This window comes from Budorcas taxicolor, chromosome 5 (assembly GCF_023091745.1).
Source record: "Budorcas taxicolor isolate Tak-1 chromosome 5, Takin1.1, whole genome shotgun sequence".
NCBI lineage: Eukaryota > Metazoa > Chordata > Mammalia > Artiodactyla > Bovidae > Budorcas > Budorcas taxicolor.
This window is the reverse complement of record NC_068914.1, coordinates 36628915-36647408: the sequence shown is the minus strand read 5'-3', so window position 1 is coordinate 36647408 and position 18494 is coordinate 36628915. Positions and strand designations below refer to the sequence as shown.

At 43.6% G+C, this 18494-nt stretch overlaps 1 protein-coding gene across 1 annotated transcript in view; it reads right to left on the bottom strand.

Moving 5' to 3' along the window:
- Window positions 1-18494, bottom strand: part of NID1 (nidogen 1) — a 100987-nt gene that overhangs the window by 60620 nt on the left and 21873 nt on the right. Inside the window, exons 2-4 of the mRNA XM_052639469.1 lie at window positions 8653-8952; window positions 6201-6427; window positions 3267-3640 (exon numbers count right to left, since the gene is read on the bottom strand). Of these exons, the coding sequence (XP_052495429.1) occupies window positions 3267-3640; window positions 6201-6427; window positions 8653-8952 (901 nt within the window). The remainder of the gene's footprint in view (window positions 1-3266; window positions 3641-6200; window positions 6428-8652; window positions 8953-18494) is intronic.

The window sequence follows — 18494 nt, the reverse complement described above, 5'->3', positions numbered from 1 at the left end:
TGCAAATGGCTCTCCCTCCCAGGTTGATTTTATTAGAATGATGAGCCAGTTCATTAAACTTAAAAATGCAGAGCACACTAATTTGGAATGAATTCAAAAGAACAAGGAGGGATGAACTTTTGGAGGGGATAATGACCCAATTTATAATTGTTATGAGTGAAAATAAAAGTAAAGTTTGACCCCAGGTAGATTCCAGGAGTTCTACACACCCAGAAGGGAATTTCCGGGATGTATAAATGGCATTTGGAGCAAAGAACACTTGGGCCCTGAGCTGAACACATGTGATGCTACTGATTGCTTAAGCTCAGCTCCCAGCGGGTCTGTTATGGCTGATGTATCCGTGGATGACTATTCAAATAACACGAGGAATGCACTACTGGCTACAGAAGACCGACCTTTCTAACAAAAACAGTGAAATAACTGGGATCAAGGGCAGAGAAAGATCTCTTTTAAACACAGTTGGGGTTCAGATCTAGGCTTTTTGTTGTTGTTGTTATCAGTACCAAGTAATATATTACCATGAGTTGTTGGGACTAGCTATGCTCTGATTTCAAAGTGATGGCTTCACAAATGAGAATTTCAGAGACACCTATGTGGGGTGAAAATAGGATGAGACTCAAAACTCAACATGCATGCACGCATGCTGAGTCACTTCAGTTGCGTCTTATTTTTTGCTGACTCTGACTACAGCTCACCAGGCTCTGTCCATGGGATTCTCTAGACAAGAATACTGGAGTGGGTTGCCATGCCCTCTTCCAGGGGATCTTCTCAACCCAGGGATCAAACACGCCTCTCTTAACATCTTCTGCATCGGCAGGTGAGTTCTTTACCACTAAGGGGTTTCCCTGGTGGATCTGACAGTAAAGAGTCTGTCTGCAATGCAGGAAACCTTGGTTCAATCCCTGGGTTGGGAAGATACCCTAGAGGAGGGCATGGCAACTGACTCCAGTATTCTTGCCTGTAGAATTTCATGGACAGAGGAGCCTGGCGGCCTGTAGTCCATGGGGTCACAAAGAGTCAGACACGACTGAGCGACTAACACTTTCTTTACCACTAGCGCCACGTGGGAAGCCCTCAAAACTCAACATATGCAAACAAACATGCCCATGACCTATCTTGGGGAGATCACTCTGAGAGCCAGCTATAAGAGCGGAGTGCCACGTGCTAGATGGCAGCATCACCCCAGGAAATCCAGGGTGCCATGTGTGTAAGGCGAGCCCTGAGACATGAGCCCGTGTCTTCATCATGTCACTAAATGTCACCTCTCCATCTCTGTGCCTCAGAAGTAAGCAAGCACACTTCCCTGGCCACCAGATCCTGTCCATGCTTTGGGATACTCGATAAGAACAAACATTTATGATTATTGCTATAAGACAAACCACAACAAGTAAGGAGAAATAAAAATGGGTGGATAACGTGGAATGGGATAGATCTGTCTTTTTTTGAGTGTGATTATGTGTTTATTATTAGCTTCTACTCTATTTCTTCAAGGTTTTCAAGTGTGGGAAATGTGACTTTATCTTAAACTCTTTTTTATAGGGGGGAGTAGATTTTTTGAGGGCCTTTTCATAGTAGAAATGATTATCATTTAAAGGCTTGGGCCATCCCCTTGACAGGAATATTATTGGTCAACCTGAAGGGCAAAAAAAAAAAAAAGAACACAGTCTAGTTCCCATGTCTTTTATAAGACAATTCAAAGCATGCTGGGATTCAAATGGTACACTTGAAAATGCTACATTTTCCTCTGAAACTAGCAAAAATGTGATACATTCTTCTGTTCAGTTCAGTTCAGTATCTCAGTCCTGTCCCACTCTTTGCAACCCCATGGACTGCAACATGCCAGGCTTCCCTGTCTATCACCAACTCCCGGAGCTTGCTCAAACTCATGTCCATTGAGTCACTGATGCCATCCAACCATCCCATCCTCTGTCGTCCCCTTCTCCTGCCTTCAATCTTTCCCAGCATCAGGGTCTTTTCAAATGAGTCAGTTGTTCGCATCAGGTGGCCAAAGTATTGGAGCTTCAGCTTTACCATCAGTCCTTCCAATGAATATTCAGGACTGATTTCCTTTAGGATAGACCGGCTGGATCTGCTTGCAGTCCAAGAGACTCTCAAGAGTCTTCTCCAACACCACAGTTCAAAAGCATCAATTCTTTAGCGCTCAGCTTTCTTTATAGTTAAACTCTCATATCCACACATGACTACTGGAAAACCATAGCTTTGACTAGACGGACCTTTGTTGGCAAAGTAATGTCTCTGCTTTTTAGTATGCTGTCTAGGTTGGTCGTAGCTTTTCTTCCAAGGAGCAAGCGTCTTTTAAATTCATGGCTGCAATCACCATCTGAAGTGATTTTGGAGCCAAAGAAAATAAAGTCTGTCACTGTTTCCGTTGTTTCCCCATCTATTTGCCATGAAGTGATGGTCTGATATATTGATTTGGCCAAAAAGTTAAGTTCATTTGGGTTTTTCCATAACATCTTATGGAAAAATCAGATGTTATATTTTAAAACCATCCTTGAAAAGTGGATCCAGTTATTTTGTATTTTTAATGTTCACAAACTAACTCTGAAACTGACTGGAGCCTGGAGGAAAAATAATCAACCATCCTCCTTCCATAAAGCAAGAGGAAATAAATGTCAAAGATAAACCGTGTCAACAGAGGAACTTCTAAAATGTTTTTTCAGGTGGGTGAATATATTGCTGATCTCAAAAATCACAAATAAGGAAATCTGACTTTCAAAATAATTCTAAAGTACTTTTCTCTTTAAAACACACACAAAAAGAAGAATAGGAAACTTGAAAGAGGACACATTCTACAGTCTCCATAACCCCAGCCCTAATCCTGGATCCCTTGGTGTCTTTGCAGCCTTTGGGTCCCTCCACCCACGCTCTGGTGGCTCCGATGGTAAAGAACATGCCTTCAACGTGGGTAACCTGGGTTCAGTCCCTGGGTCAGGAGGATCCCCTAGAGATGGTTATGGCTACCCAATTCAGCATTCTTGCCTGGAGAATTCCATGGACAGAAGAACCTGGCAGGCTACAGTCCATGGGGTCACAAAGAGTTGGACACGACTGAGCAGCTAACACTTTCACTTTTCACTTCACCCATGCTCTGTAAGTTCCACCCCTCCTTCTCCAGGCTCTCATCCTTACAAACCTTACAAACCTCCAAATAATGCACACAGCTGACACCCCTCCAGCAACGCTCCCCTGTGTGGAAATCCAAGTATCCAACAACATACCACCTGCCACACAAACGGCCTTACCAATTCCTGTTTCCTCGACTTCATCCACATCTATGACTTGTGGCTGCTGCTGGGGAAACCTCTCCCCGGGCAGCTGGAAAGATCTGGTCTTCTCCGTGGGAGGTGTGAGGGGTCTCTCGGTAGCCATGCGGCGGGGGGAGAGGTCACTGGGCGTGTTGTACGTGCCACTGTCTCCCCTTCTTGGGGCCTCATAGGGGAAGGATGTAGTAACCACATCCTCCAGGCCTAGATGCGTCACTGAGTCATAATCCTCATCGTCATACTCTGCTCCGTCGTCCAGTTCCAGGTTCACATCCGCAGGGATCACGCCGCTGGCCGTGGCTGGACTCCCAATCTCAAACACCCAGATGCCCTGTAGCCCAGAGTTGCTGCTCCTAGAGGGAAGGACAGGCTTCTTGGAAACAGGCCAGCAACCTACAAACAGCCCCCACCAACCAAGCAGAAGGAGCCCTGAGATCCATGTCAATTAAGAACCCCATGGCCTGCTACTGCCCACAGCCTTGGTGCAGGATAGGAGGGCAGATGTGGTCCTGTCTGGTCCTCATAGAGCTGAGACCATCCAGCAGGATATGGTGAAGCTGTATCCAGTGGGCACAACCCTAGCAAAGGCTTCTTCTCAGCCATTCCAGAGGCATGCTCAGAGATATTTTCAGACCTTAAAATGTGTTTATATGAATCACTGGTCAGTATGAGTAACCTGCTGACTGGATTTGCGTGCATTTTTTTCCATCATGCTCTTTCTGGGGACATGCTGTGATATGATAGTATTTGGCCTTTGTCTCTGGTTCTGGCATATAACTCCTAAGATCCTTGTAATCTCTGGAGTGATAAGAATGCCTTTTTGTATGCTAATGAGATGGCTAGTGGCTGGGGACCCTGGGTAGCTTCAGAAAGGCGGCTGGTCACTAGGAAGACCAAGGCATGATGATAGGGTAGGAATTTTCAGCCCCACACCCTGACTTCCAGGAAGAGGGTGGGGAAGTGGGGTTGGAGATAGTTAATCACCAATGGCCAATGATTTAATCAATCGTGCCTATGTAATAAAAATTCCTAAGTTATCAGGTTGACAGAGCTTTTGGACTGGTGGACACAGTTGAGGTGTGCTAGGAGGGTGGTGTGCCCAGAGAGGGCTTGGAAGCCCTTCCCCTCCCCCTCCCCTCATACAATGCCCCTTGCCCTATGTATCTCTTCTATTTGGCTATTCCTGAGTTGTGTCCTTTATAATAAACTAGTAATAGTCAGTGAAGTACTTTCCTGAATTCTGTGAGCCATTCTAGCAAATTATCAAACCGGAGCAGGGAGTCATGGAGCCCCCAGTTTATAGCTGGTTGATAGGAAGTGTAGGCAGCAACTTGGGACTTTCAAGGGATGTCTGAAGCGGGGGCAACCTTGTAGGACTGAGCTCTTAAGCTATGAGGTCTGTGCTGATTCTAAGCAGTTAGTGTCAGAACTGAATTATAGGATACCCAGTTGGTATCTGAAGAGTTAAAGAATTAGTTGGTAAGAGGGAAAAAAAAACCCATGTCGTTAGTGTCAAAAGTTGTGAGTGAAAACAGGCCAGACTTGGTTTACTAGAAATCCTGACACTGTTAGCTGTGGAACCTTGGATAGGTCTCAGTTTACCTTTTTATGCTCAGAGGGTATAGTAAAATGCAAATGATATTCAGAATCTAAAGGCATTTTATAGTTATAAAACACAACAGAATAACCCTAATTTCGACTTCTTGCACTACCATTTTTACTGTTCTGATACCGTTTTACTATCAGAAATTGTATAAAGTGACCAGATTATACGATAGAAAGAAGGGACATACATTATTCAGTGGAGAACACTGAGCAAAAGACTGGGCTGGGACAGGGAAAGAGAAATCGAGAAAGTCCTGCAGAAATCGGAAGTCTAATCAGTCTGTCCACCTGGGACTTGAGAAAAGGCAGTGATATACAGGAGCCTGCTTGAACCAGCTTATGAAAAATCAAATTATATAAACTTACAATTAAACAAACTATATTAAAAGCAGAGGCAATAAATACTCAAAACTCATCCCATATGAATTATGTTCCTATTAGCTATGTTCTTGAAGTTATTTGAATCTACTGCACCTCTAGGGTGAGAATACTATATAATGGTTCACCTTTTCTCAACCTCCAGGTGAGTGACATAATGTAACAGCTGAAAACTGGCCGTGGTAGAAGTATTTATACCACGGAAATAGGGAAATGCTATAAATGAGTGAGGGCTTCCTCAACCTGCATAAAGTCAGTTGTTAAATATTTACCAGTACACTGTCAAAGGGTTGAGGAGTTTTAGACTCCATTGACAAAGTGAAATTGGGAGGAGGAGGTGCTTAATTTTTAAAAGAATAATTAAGTTTAATTATTAGAAAAAAAAAGTCTGAGCTTTTCCCCCTTTGCCAAATTCTGCAAAATAGCCCAAGAGAGCACTGTTTCTATTATAACAACATTCCCCACCCCCAGTCAGTGTAGGGAAAAACCCTCTCAGCCATGGGTTCATAGCAAGAGATAGTTTTGAATACTTTGTATTTCTGACTTTATAGAAGAGATGATAAAACTGTTTCAAATGAAAATGATATCTAAAAACTTGGATGCCTTTCATTCTAAGAGCATATTCCCTGAGTTCATCAGGAAAAAAGTACTACATAATATAAAAACTATATACGAAATTTAAATTTCTTATTTGTTTCTGGTCACACTGCACAGCTTAAATGATTTTAATTCCCCAAGCAGGGACTGAACCTAGGCTGTCGGCAGTGAGAGCGCAGAGTCCTAACCATTGAACTGCCAGGAAAGTCCCCTACAGAATTTAAATCCACATTTTTAGGTAATATTCTATAAAGCCCATTACATTATTCTTATAAAACAGTCAGATGAGAATCTTATTAAAGGGAGAATCTACTGAAGCATAAAAAAGCATACTTGGCCAGATTTCCAACTGATTCTCTGTCATTAGCAAATATATTATAAGCTCCGTCACTCTTCCATATTAATCCTGTTAAACCTTGGCTGAAAGCAACCACCGCAGGAACTTGGTTCTCCTCCTTCTTTGAGAATGCCGTGTAGAACTGCAGACCATTCTCAGGATAAAGGAAAATGGCATAGGTGCTGGAATCAGAGGAGGCCAGAATGCACTGGAATGTGTTTCTCTGTGAAGATGAGTTAAGATTCAGTTACTCAGGATCTTAAACTGTGCTATTTACCAGACTACATACAAAAAATACAGAGATGGCACTATTTGCACCTTATTCTAAAGAAATATTTCTGTAGCAAGGACAGTATTCCAGGATAATTCCACTTAAATATCTCTAACGTTATGTCAACATGAAATTTTCTAATTAGTCAATGAATACCTTCTGCATAACTGTGACCCTAAGGCTAACCAAAAATTATAGAGATGCTACCTCTCTCTCTGAAGCAAATTTGCAAATTCTTATCCCCAGAAGTTATTTCCACAGCCATTAAACATATTCAACCACATTTATTATTTAGTTTATTGAGCCCTAGCACTGTTCAGTAAGAAAGAACATGAGCTTTGGGAGAAAACAGATCTGGATCCAACTCCTTGCCCTCATCATTGGCTGAGTGACCTTGGGCATGTTACCTAACCTCTCTGAACCTTGATTTTTGAATCTGTAAAATGGAGAGAAAATCACCTACTGCACAGAAATGTTACGAGGACTATGTGAGCCAGCATATGAGAATCGGGCAGAGAACGTATTCCTTCATGTTAGTACCTTTCCTGTGCACCAGACATTGCCCCAAACACTGTGAAGACGAAGGATAAAAATACATGATCCTGGCACTTGAGAATTTACAGTTTAGGTGGGAAGACTGACATCTGAACAAAACATTCCCAAACTAAAGAATGGATTCTGTAACCAAGCTGCGTGCAGGCAAAGTGCCCAGTGCTGGAAGGGGCGGGGGCAGAGGAGGCTGAGTGAACAAGCAGGCGCTTAACGCAGTGAGGGTCAGGGAGAGGCCATCACAGGCAGAGCACAGCTAGTGATGAGATTGCGGCTAAAGCAAACAAGCAAAAAGCCTCATCAGGGGATTGCCAATAATCTGGTCTAGCTGCTACAGGGGGGAGCGGAGAAGTCAGGATGAGAGGAGCCTGGGCCCACGAGGCAGGCAAGAGCTCTGTACAATGGGCCGGGCAGTTATCACTCAAGTAAAGAGCATGCACACTTGAGAAATTTCAGGTTCTACTTTATCGATTTATTTTTTTGCCATGCCATGCGGCATGTGGGATCTTAGATCCCCCACCAGGGAAGGAATCCAGGCCCCTGTCATGGACGCATGTCTTAACCACTGGACCACCAGGGAAGTCCCAAGAAACTGAAGGTTTTAAAGTTTTCAAGCACGCCACTCAGGTGGGTACAGGTGGCAAAGCAAAACGTGTCAGATTTCTCCAAAGTGTGCTCTATGGGACGCAATGTGTCCTATTTGGGAGGGAAAACGGTACAGCCAAGAGGTTTAGGGATGACTAAATTAAACTAAGTGAAGCAGGTGTCTGTACCGTAGGGCTTTCCAGAGTGAGACACTAAGAGGAACCTATAGTTTCAGCATTTCCCAAACTTATTTGGCCCAAGGAGTCTTCTTCCTCAAGGACTGTCTGTAGGAACAGTATTCTGGGGTACACACTTTGGGAACCACCAGCCTGGACCATCTCCTCCATTTAAAGATGCTTTTGGACCTTTCAAGTTGTACTCTACCCTGTCATGGTACAAAACTTAAATAATGGTGGAGTGAAATTATTTTTCCAAGGAGAAACTGAAGCGTGTCCTAAAGTCTCACTTCAGAACTAGTGAGGGCTTCTTGACCTGCTCAAATATTCCCCTTCTAAGTGCAGGTCCAAGCTCTACATACCCTAACATCTTTCCCAACCACTGAATCTAAAGAAACCACAGCCCTGCTTATGAAGAAACCTGTGTCCTGAACCATTCACATGGTACAAATAGATGGTGGGGGGGTTGTCCCCCCAACTAGAACATGGGTCTTATCTTTAGTTCTTCACATCCCTTGGGACTGCTTTATTATTTTAATTTATCACTGCATATTCATAAACTTGTAATAAATTCTCTATCTAGGGCTGTAATTTATCAACTCTGTTCTTGCCATGTGGCTAGTTATCTCAGGGATCTTGGCTTTCTTTACATCTGATCATCATTACAACACAGATTTAGGTATCCTGCAGATAAGATTTTGAACATTTTAGACCTGCAATAAATAACTTATTAGATTTTGCTGTGGATGTCCTATCTTTACCAATCACATGGATGTGGTGTACATGAGAGTAGCACAAACCAGAAGACCAAAGTGTGCAAAGCCAACGCATTAGACTATTTGCCCCTGTGCCTGGATGGGTGCTTACCTTGCCTTCCAGGGTGGGGTCCTTGCTAGGCCCTTGGTAGGGAGCCACGGATTCCCAAGTGACAACCACCGCGCTGCTGGGCTTGAAAGAGACTTCTGGGAACCCTCTCTGGACACACTCCGCTGCCAGCTGAGTGACGGAGGGAGACAAGTCTTCCCGATAGTAGACTTTCCCCAGGCCATCTGTTGTGTCCAAGTCCGCCAGGAAAGGGGCGACTGCTCCAAAGGTTGGTGGGAAGGGCCCAGGGTGGGTTTCTTTGGCTGGGGGTTCACTCATGGCAATGATGCCATTTGTGGTGACCTGTAAAAAACCAAGCATCATTAAAAGGAGTGCAGAGACTTAGAACCAAATTTTGTGCATGCTCAGTCACGTCCAACTCTTTATGACCCTATGGGACGATAGCCCACCAGGCTCCTCTGTCCATGGCGTTCTCCAGGCAAGAATACTGGAGCAGGTTGCCATTTCCTGACCCAGGGATTGAACCCACATCTCCTGCATTGGCAGAGGGATTTTTTTACCATTGAGCCACCTGGGAAGCCCAACCAAATATTGGGAACCACCCAGATACCCATCAACAAGAGAACAGGTAAATAAATTCTGGTCTTAGCATACAGTGGAATATTATACAGTGATTTTTAAAAATACATAAAACAACATGAGTGAATCTCACACGTATTAAGCTGAGCAAAAGAATCCAGACACAACCGTAATACATGCTATATAATTTCACCTACGTGAGATTCAAATACAACAGAATCAGCAAAAGCCATGATCTGGAATTATAAAACTCAGCACTCTCTTCCTAGAGAGGACAGCATACTGGAAGGAGCAAGGGCAAGAATCGTAGACCTTGGGTTAATAATCCAGTGGTTAAGAATCTGCCTTGCAGTGCACGTGACACAGGCTTAATTCAGTTGGGGAACTAAGATCCCACATGCCTTGGAGCAGCTAAGCCCTAACACAGCAACTGGAGAGCCCAAGAGCTGCAACTAAGACCTGACCCAGCTAAACAAATACATAAAGAAAAGACTCACAGGACCTGACTCTGGCATATGACTTGGGCAAGGGTCCTAAACTTTGAGTCTTAGGCTTCCTATGTGTGTGCTTTGTGGCACAAAAAGCACCATTCAAACATAAGTCATCATCAAAGCCTGCCTTAATTTACTCAACAGATGAACTAATCATGACAAACCAGGGCTGAGCTAGAGCTGTGGGTCCACAAATGGGCACAACCCAGACTCTGCTTTCAAGGCACCCACAATCCAGAAGGATGTGGAGGACTAACACAAACAGATGATGGGAAAATAAGCAAATGAGAGTCAAGAAGTAAATGTGAATGGGCCACGAGGCTGTCATTACTTTAAACAGATTAATGACCTGCATCAACAGCTAACTTTATTGGATGTTTACCATGTTCCAGACCTCTTATTAATAGTGAATCCTCAAAAGAACCCCATAAGAAGAGCTATTACTATTTTTTAAAGTTCTGAGGGTCATTTTTATTCTAATAAATTTGCTTTTCCCCAAATTTTTCAAGATACATGTATTATGTGCATGATCAGAAAACAAAGTTTATATGTAAATAAAAGAACATCAAGATTCCAATGGGAAGCAGGCCAAAGGGTATTTCAAACAGTTTTCAAGAAGAAAGACCAATAAGAGGAACATGTTCCATTTCAACCTCACCAGTTATCAAAAGGTGCCAAGAAAAGCAATAAGGTGCTACTCTCAGCTGAGAGTGTTTTTAACAGCCCCGCCAGGTAGATAGCAGGCACAGTGTCTGGGGTCCCAAAGATGTATGCATTTGAATTTCTTCTAAAATAAGAAAAATGAGTATGATAATGAATCAAACCTCGATTAAACCTGTCTTTTGCCAATGAAGTTGTCAAATAGAACTTTCGCTATTTGTCATGGAGGAAGGACCCAAGAATAGCTGTTGCTATTATCCACATTTTTCTGAAGTGGAAAATAAGGTATTAATAAGTGAATCAATTTGTCCAAAGTTACCAGTAAGTGGCAGCACCAGGATTTGAACCCAGGGAGACCAACTCCAAACTGACCCTTCTTAATCACTATGTTCACTTAATTCACTTAGTTCACTGTGTTCACTTAACCACTTAATTCAGCCTTCTTGAAACCAGTTATCAGTTACCACTTCTTGAAATCAGCTATCACGTTTTTTCTCTTTTATCTGCACCGGATCTTCGCTGCTGCACGAGGGCTTTCTCTAGTTGTGGCAAGCAAGGCTACTTTCTGGTTGCAATGCTGGGTTCCTCACTGTGGCGGCCTTTCTTGTTGCAAAGCATGGGGCTCTAGAGTTGAGGCTCAGTAGCTGTGGCACACAGGCTCAGTTGCCCCGTGGCATGTGGGGTCCTCCAGGACCAGGGATCAAACCCACGTCTCCTGCATTGGCAGGCAGATTCTTAACCACTGGACCACCAGGGAAGTCCAGTTAACATTTCCTGAAACCAGTCTAAAGCCTATGAAAATATTGCTGCATTCTTACCCAAGTAAAATCCACATTCCCTGGGAAAATGGGGAAGGGACCACAGACCCCTGGGGGTGGGCATGCTTGGGCCTCCTTGCAAAACCGGGCTTAGGATGAGGCTTTGAGTCTCTCCTATATCCTTCCAGGGCTTCCCTGGTGACTCAGTGGTAAAGAATCTGCCCGCAGTGTAGGAGATCCAGGGTCGGGAAGATCCCCTGGAGAAGAAAATGGCAACCCACTCCAGTATTCTTGCCTGGAGAATTCCAAGGACAGAGGAACCTGGTAGGCTACAGTTCAAGGGATCACAAAGAGTCGGACATGACTGAGTGATTAACACACACATATCCTTCTTAATACATAGTCCACTGGGGGCAAAGAACACCACACAAGTGATCTTTTTACTTCTGGAGTCCATGAATTTTTTAAAAAATCCTGACTGCAATGGGAGTGACTTTGCATATGGCACCCTAGTTTGCACTTCAAGAAGCTACAGATTGGAAGAACGGGAATGCGTGGAAGGGAGTTGCAGCTGTTCAGTTGATTAGAAGTCCTGTGAGTTTTCCAGGTGACTTCCTTCCCTCCCTCCTCTTCCCATGGCCTCATCATTCAGTCACTTCAGACCTCATTCCTACAGGAGGGGGCAGGGGCAGACAAGAAACCCTACAACATGCCAAGAACCAGGTAAAAAGGTTCAGCATTGATGGAGCCAATTTGGGCCCCGAGAAGGGAGAAGAGCAACAGGTTTGGGAGTTACTGGAGACTTAGAAAAACCCTCCCATTTTACCAAAGTTCACGGGCTGTTAAGTGTTCAGGTGACATAATCTCCATCACCACCTGGCACCAGCAATGGTCTTCTGGAAAGCATGGACAGGCTGTAGAGAAGGCAGTTGGGGAAGGAGCCTCGTCCAGCTGGTCTCTCGCCCTTTTCGCCCCAACCCCATCCAAACATCTCCCAGCACAAACATCCTGATTGGGTTGCCGTGTGGGAGCGTGGGAAACAGCTCACTTTCTCAAGCCACCAGAAGTTGGCAGTTACCAGCTGCCAGTGAGAAGCGATCACACGGAGGCCACATACAGACAACTTGGTTTTAAAAAGCTGTTTTCCAGTGAAATTTAAATCAGGCCAACAGTTTTGAAAACGCTCCCGGTGTCTTTTATTATTGAGAATCTGGGCACAGGAATGTTCCTATTTTCATAAGAAATGCTTTAGGAATTGAGGTTTTAGACAAGTATGAATCCCTGCCTGCAAATACTTTGGACAAAGACCAGATAACCCTCATTAATATTAGCACTATTAGGAAAATTACTTTTCAGCCAGTTTTATGGCACATTCAACTCACTTCTCTGTGATAATGAAAAAAAGATGTCATATACAGAACATCCTGAAGTTTTGATTCTTAAACGTCTCAGTAAACACTTTTGATTTTATTTTTGTTTTCTCCAGATGTAACAGTTAATGGCAGAGCTGATGAACAACGTTCTCTTACATTTGGGTGCCAGTCTCATCTCACAAATCCATCCAGCTTGTAATGCTCCTACTGGACTGGTTCCTTTTCTCAATCTTTTTGAAGTTGAGCAATTCAGTAGCAGGGCAGGCGCACATAAAGAAGAGCCTGAAAGGCCCCTAGTGGACCAGGGGGAGAGACTGAGTACAACTGAGACAGGCTGGGACCTGGGACCCTCTATTGGGCACTGGCACTTGGACCTGGACAAATGCCTCCCCCAGCAACAGAATACAAAGAAACTATTAAGTACTAACAATAGCCACATGCATGGGCAGTTGAGACACATTGTGAAAGGCCACAAACTAAGGGCCACTCCTGAGGATCCTGGAGCAAAAGCAGGTCACTGCACATGATCCCTGCACACAGCACCACCAAGGGGGCGGGCAGACCACACAGGCCTCCCCTTCGGTCCTCTTCCCCTTCCCCTCCCCTCACTCCGTTTAGGGGACCAGTTCACTTCTCTCTAGGAGAGCGAGCAAGGGCACCTGTTTCTTGCTTTTGCTCCCTCGTGCTACAGCATGAGTCCCCGTAGAGCCTTGCCTGAGTTTCTTGTCTGGCTTCTTATAAATTTCTATTGATTAAAGAGTCCAAGAACCAGGTGCGTAACAGCATCTCCAAGGGGACGAGACTGCAGACCATAGAGAGTCATGCAGTCCCCCTGTCCAGCTGCCCAGGGCTGTGCCCATAACAGACACTGATTGACCCAGCTGCTTAAGCTAGGAAACCTGGCTTGATTCCTTCCTCTTTCTCATCCCATGTTCTGTGTGTCCTGTCTCTGAAGTATACAGCACTTTCTCCATTCCTGAGACCACCAGCACCCTCTTCCTCACCTCTTGCATCCACATAATGGGCTATTTCTCACATCTTCCAGGGCTCCACTGAAATAACACCTTCTGAGATTTCTTTGGGTAGTACAGTCATTTTCACAGTACTGATTCTTCCAAGAACATGGTATATCTCTCCGTCTGTTTGTGTCATCTTTCATTTCTTTCATCAGTGTCATAATTTTCTGCATACAGGTCTTTAATCCCTTTAGGTAGGTTTATTCCTAGGTATTTTTCAAAAGAACTAGGCAAAAAAATTTCACAATTTGTATGGAAACACAAAAAACCCTGAGTAGCCAAAGCAATCTTGAGAAAGAAAAATGGAACTAGTGGAACTTGACTTCAGACTATACTACAAAGTCACAGTCATCAAAAGAGTATGGTACTGGCACAGAAATCGGCCAATGGAACAAAATAGAAAGCCTAGAGATAAACCACGCACCAGTGGGTACCTTACCTTTGACAAAGGAGGAAAGAATATACAATGGAGAAAAGACAGCCTCTTCAATAAGTGGTGCTAGGACAACTGGACAGCTACATGTAAAAGAAAGAATTAGAACACTTCCAAACACCATACACAAATATGAATTCAAAATGGATTAAAATCTTTAATGTAAGGCCAGAAACTATAAAACTCTTAGAGGAAAACATAGGTAGAACACTCTGACGTAAATCAAAGCAAGACCCTCTTTGACCCATCTCCTAGCTCAATGGAAATAAAAACAAAAAAAACAAATGGGATATAATTAAATTTACAAGCTTTTGCACAGCAAAGGAAACTATAAACAAGATGAAAAGACAACCCTTAGAACAGGAGAAAATAACTGCAAATGAAACAATCAACAAAGGATTAATTTCCAAAATATATAAGCAGCTCATGCAATTCAATATTAGAAAAACAAGCAATCCAATAAAAAAAAAAAAATGGGCAGAAGACCTAAGCAGACACTTCTCCAAAGAAGACACACAGATGGCCAATAAACATATGAAAAGATGCTCAATACCGCTCATTATTAGAGAAATACAAATCAAAACTACAATGAGGTACCACCTCACACCAGTCAGAATGGCTATCATCAAAAAATCTACAAGCTATAAATGCTGGAGAGGATGTGGAGAAAAGGAAACCTTCTTGCACTGTTGGTGGGAATGGAAATTGATACAGCTGCTATGGAGAACAGTATGGAGATTCTTCAAAAAACTAGGAATAAAGCTACCATATGACCCAGCAATCCCACTACTGGCCACATACCCTGAGAAAACCACAATTCTAAAAGACACGTACCCCTTGTGGACATTCAGGCTTCCCAGGTGTCACTAGTGGTAAAGAACCTGCTTGCCAATACAGGAGAGACGTAGAGAATTGGGTTTGGTCCCTGGGTTGGGAAAATCCTCTGGAGAAGGAAATGGCAACCCACTACAGTTTTCTTGCCTGGAGAATCCCATGGACAGAGGAGTCTGGTGGGCTACAGTCCGTGGGGTTTCAGAGTCGGACATGACTGAAGCAACTTAGCAGCAGCAGCAGCACCTCGATGTTCATTGCAACACTATTTACGATAGCCAGGACATGAAAGCAACCTAAATGTCCTTCAACAGATGAATGGATAAGACATTATTTTACATATATACAAAGGAATATTACTCAGCCAAAAAAAGTACAAATTTGAGTAAGTTGTAGTGAAGTGTGTGAACCTACAGCCTATTAATACAGAGTGAAGTAAGACAGAAAGAGAAAAGCAAATACTGTATATTGATGCATATATATGGAATCCAGAAAAATGATACTGATGAACCTATTTGCAGGGAAGGAATGCAGACACAGACGTGGAGAATGGACTTGTGGACGCAGCAGGGGATGTAGAGGATGAGACAAACTGAGAAAGTGCTATTGACATATATACACTACCATCTGTAAAACAGATGCCTAGTGGGAAGCTGCTGTATAACACAGGAAGCCCAGCCTGGTGCTCTGTGACAACCTAGAGGGGCAGGACGGCAGAGTGGGGGCAGAGAGGGTTGAGGAGAAATGGGTGGTAAGGAGAAGGCTAAAGTAGAAATACATGGGCTAGAAAAATGTGTTTAATTGCTTACACTTCTCCAAACTCACCTTGGTGTTTCACCTACTTAACTGCATAGAAGTTTTTGCATCTATGGTTCCCTTGGCCTCAAAGATCCTTGCTCAGCTTTCATCCTTGGCAAAGTCCCATTTCTCCCTGTGAAGCCCTCCTGCCCTCTCCAAGTAGGGTTTACCACCAGCTCCTGTACATCTGCACCTCTCTCTCTTTAGTTAAAAAACAACAGGAAAAAAAAAGGAACAAACAACAATAACAAAAAAAGGAAAAAACAAAGAAAAAGACAACATGCCCAAAATGGAGTCGCTTATGCTAAGCCCCACATCACCAAATCGAGGCTTAATTATAGTTTCCACTATATGCAGGAACCATCTGATTAGCAGTAGTGAGGTAACCTGCTGGGTAGACCCCTGCTACCTTAAAGAAAAATAAATTTGCAATAATACAACCTACTTTTTTCTTTTGCCAGATAACTTTCCTCTTCCCACTCCCTTCTGCCTAATAAAGTCTTTCATTTCATACAGCTCCTCAGAGCTCCTTTCTATTTGCTGGGTTGGATGCTGTCCAATTCAAAACAATTTTTGCTCAAATAAACTCTTAATTTTTAAAATATATGCCTCAGTTTATCTTTTAACAGTTTGCAAATTAGCACCATGGAATCCTGATTCAGGTTCCCTGAGTTGCAATGGCACCAGCACATTCCTTGCTGCAGATTATGTAATAGGGAAGAGCAAACCTGACTCCATATTGGATCTTTCTTTTCCTTTATCCTTTGTATCCTATTGCTTTTGCTACAGGAATGTTGCCTAGGGTCTGAAATAGACAGGCATTTTCAAGGCTCTGGCCTTTAAAGGTATAACACTTTCCATTCACTACAGATAAAAAGTTGCAGAACAGAGAATAACATTTGTCTTGCTGGAAGTGTATAGGGACATTGTCACCAAACCTACATGGAGGACTGTTGTAAGAACAAAAGATTCTCATACCAAAAAGTTTGCAGCAACCAACAACCCTTCCTGTTTGGTATAAAAAACAACCTGACTCGTAACTCGGGAAAGATGGTTTTTGGGGACACAAGTCCACCATCTCCTTGGTCTGCTTACTTTCTGAAAAAGCCACTATTCCTTGCCCCAACCACTCTCTCATTTATTGGCTTGTCAAGAGGTAAGCAGTATGAGCTTGGACTTGGCAACTGTTACATGGCAAAACTCTTGTGAATTTTGGAGGGGGGTGAGGGGGGAAGGTGCTGTGCCATGTGGCTTGTGGAATCTTAGTTCCCTGACCAGAGATTGAACCTGTGTCCCTTGCAGTGGATGCTCGGAGTCCTAACCAGTGCACTGCCAGGGAATTTCCAAAACTCTTGTGAATTGAATGCATTCCTGAGAAAGTCTGTCTGGATCATTGAGGGCTAAAGTAGTAATAATATTATTGTCTTAGGTAGGGTAACTCTCACCAAATACTGCCTAGCTGAGGTTTTTGGTAGAGTAAATAATACCTTGCTTCTTTATTGAAAAACAGCCACATACAGCACATTGACCAATGTAAACACCTCCCTGAATCCTGCTGACAGTTTACACTGCGAAAAAAGAGGTTCCTTCAGCAAAGGTAATGTTCAGCCTAACGTTTTACTAGCGCAACTTAACACCCCTGTACAGAACACACCTATTCATTCACCCCAAGGAACACACCAAACACCAGGCTCTTCATCCAGCTGCACCATCAATTACATCACAAAATGCCTCTGGTGAAAATGCAAGCCCCACACAGCTAACAGCTGGATCCACTTACAATCCTTTCAACTCTGTTGACAGTAAGAAGATGTGGGACAGAGCACAAACTCGCAATGGAGGAGCGGTCCCTATTTTAAAAAGCACTTCCAATCTCCATGCATCTTTAAAGTGAACCTAGAGACACGTGACGCCCAGGAGAAAGCCAAAGGCAGATACTCCAAACATTAAAATTATGTGTTAGATTTCTCACATTTAAGTGCACACTGAGGCAGTGAAATAACATCCATTTTCTGGCTTCAATGAGCCTCTTAGCAGAACCTCAGGGCAGAAAGCAGCCTGCAACACTGAGGGGAAAGCCTTCTTTAGAACAGACGTGGTTAAGAATACTTGAGGTAGGCACAAATAAGAAACAAATGGGACCCTTTCAGAAATGCAAATAGCTGTACTGGGAAGACAATGAAATTGGTAGGAGTTGCAAAAGCAAACTCTAAGGGTGGGAGGAAGCAGGAACCTAAGGGAAAGTAATTTGGGGCCAAGAAGGAAAAGGCAGCAAATGCCTCCTGCTAAGTTTGAGGCCTTTTACTAAAGCTGTTCCCATTTTTAAAAAGTTTAATACCACCACCCGGCTTTTCAGGTATATGAAACAGATAAAGAAATGACAAGACTTAATTTAGCTTCCAGTCACACAGTCCGCAAGAGACGGGACCAAGATTTGAACCCACACCTGGTCGGGTCCATGACCTGCGCTCAGCCGTTATATTCAGCCATGTAGTTTAGAGAAATTGGGAGCAAAAGTAACCTGCTGGGAGCAAATCCAAAGGAAGTTGCAAAGCTTCATGGGTTGGCTTCATGCTTAGAGGCCGGGCAGCTAGGAAAAGCTGGAAAACAAAAAGGCCTAAGAAAACAGAACCTTGAGAAAGAAGCTCCTGAAATAGCCTGAACTAGTAACAGTCAAGGTGGTGGAGACTGACTGATTCCAGCTTAGAGCCCAAAGCGGGGCCTGGGGCCGGACCCACTTTTTTTTTTTTTTAATTTGGCTGCAGCATGTGGGATCTAGTTCCCTTACCAGGGATTGAACCCAGGCCCCCTGCGCTGGGAACGTGGAGTCTTAGCCGCTGGACCACCAGGAAACCCCTGACCCGCTTTTGCGGTATTTGACAGTTTACGAAGCATTTTCACTCCAGCTATCACAGTGAATCTAGTAAGTGCTCGGTTGCTCAGTG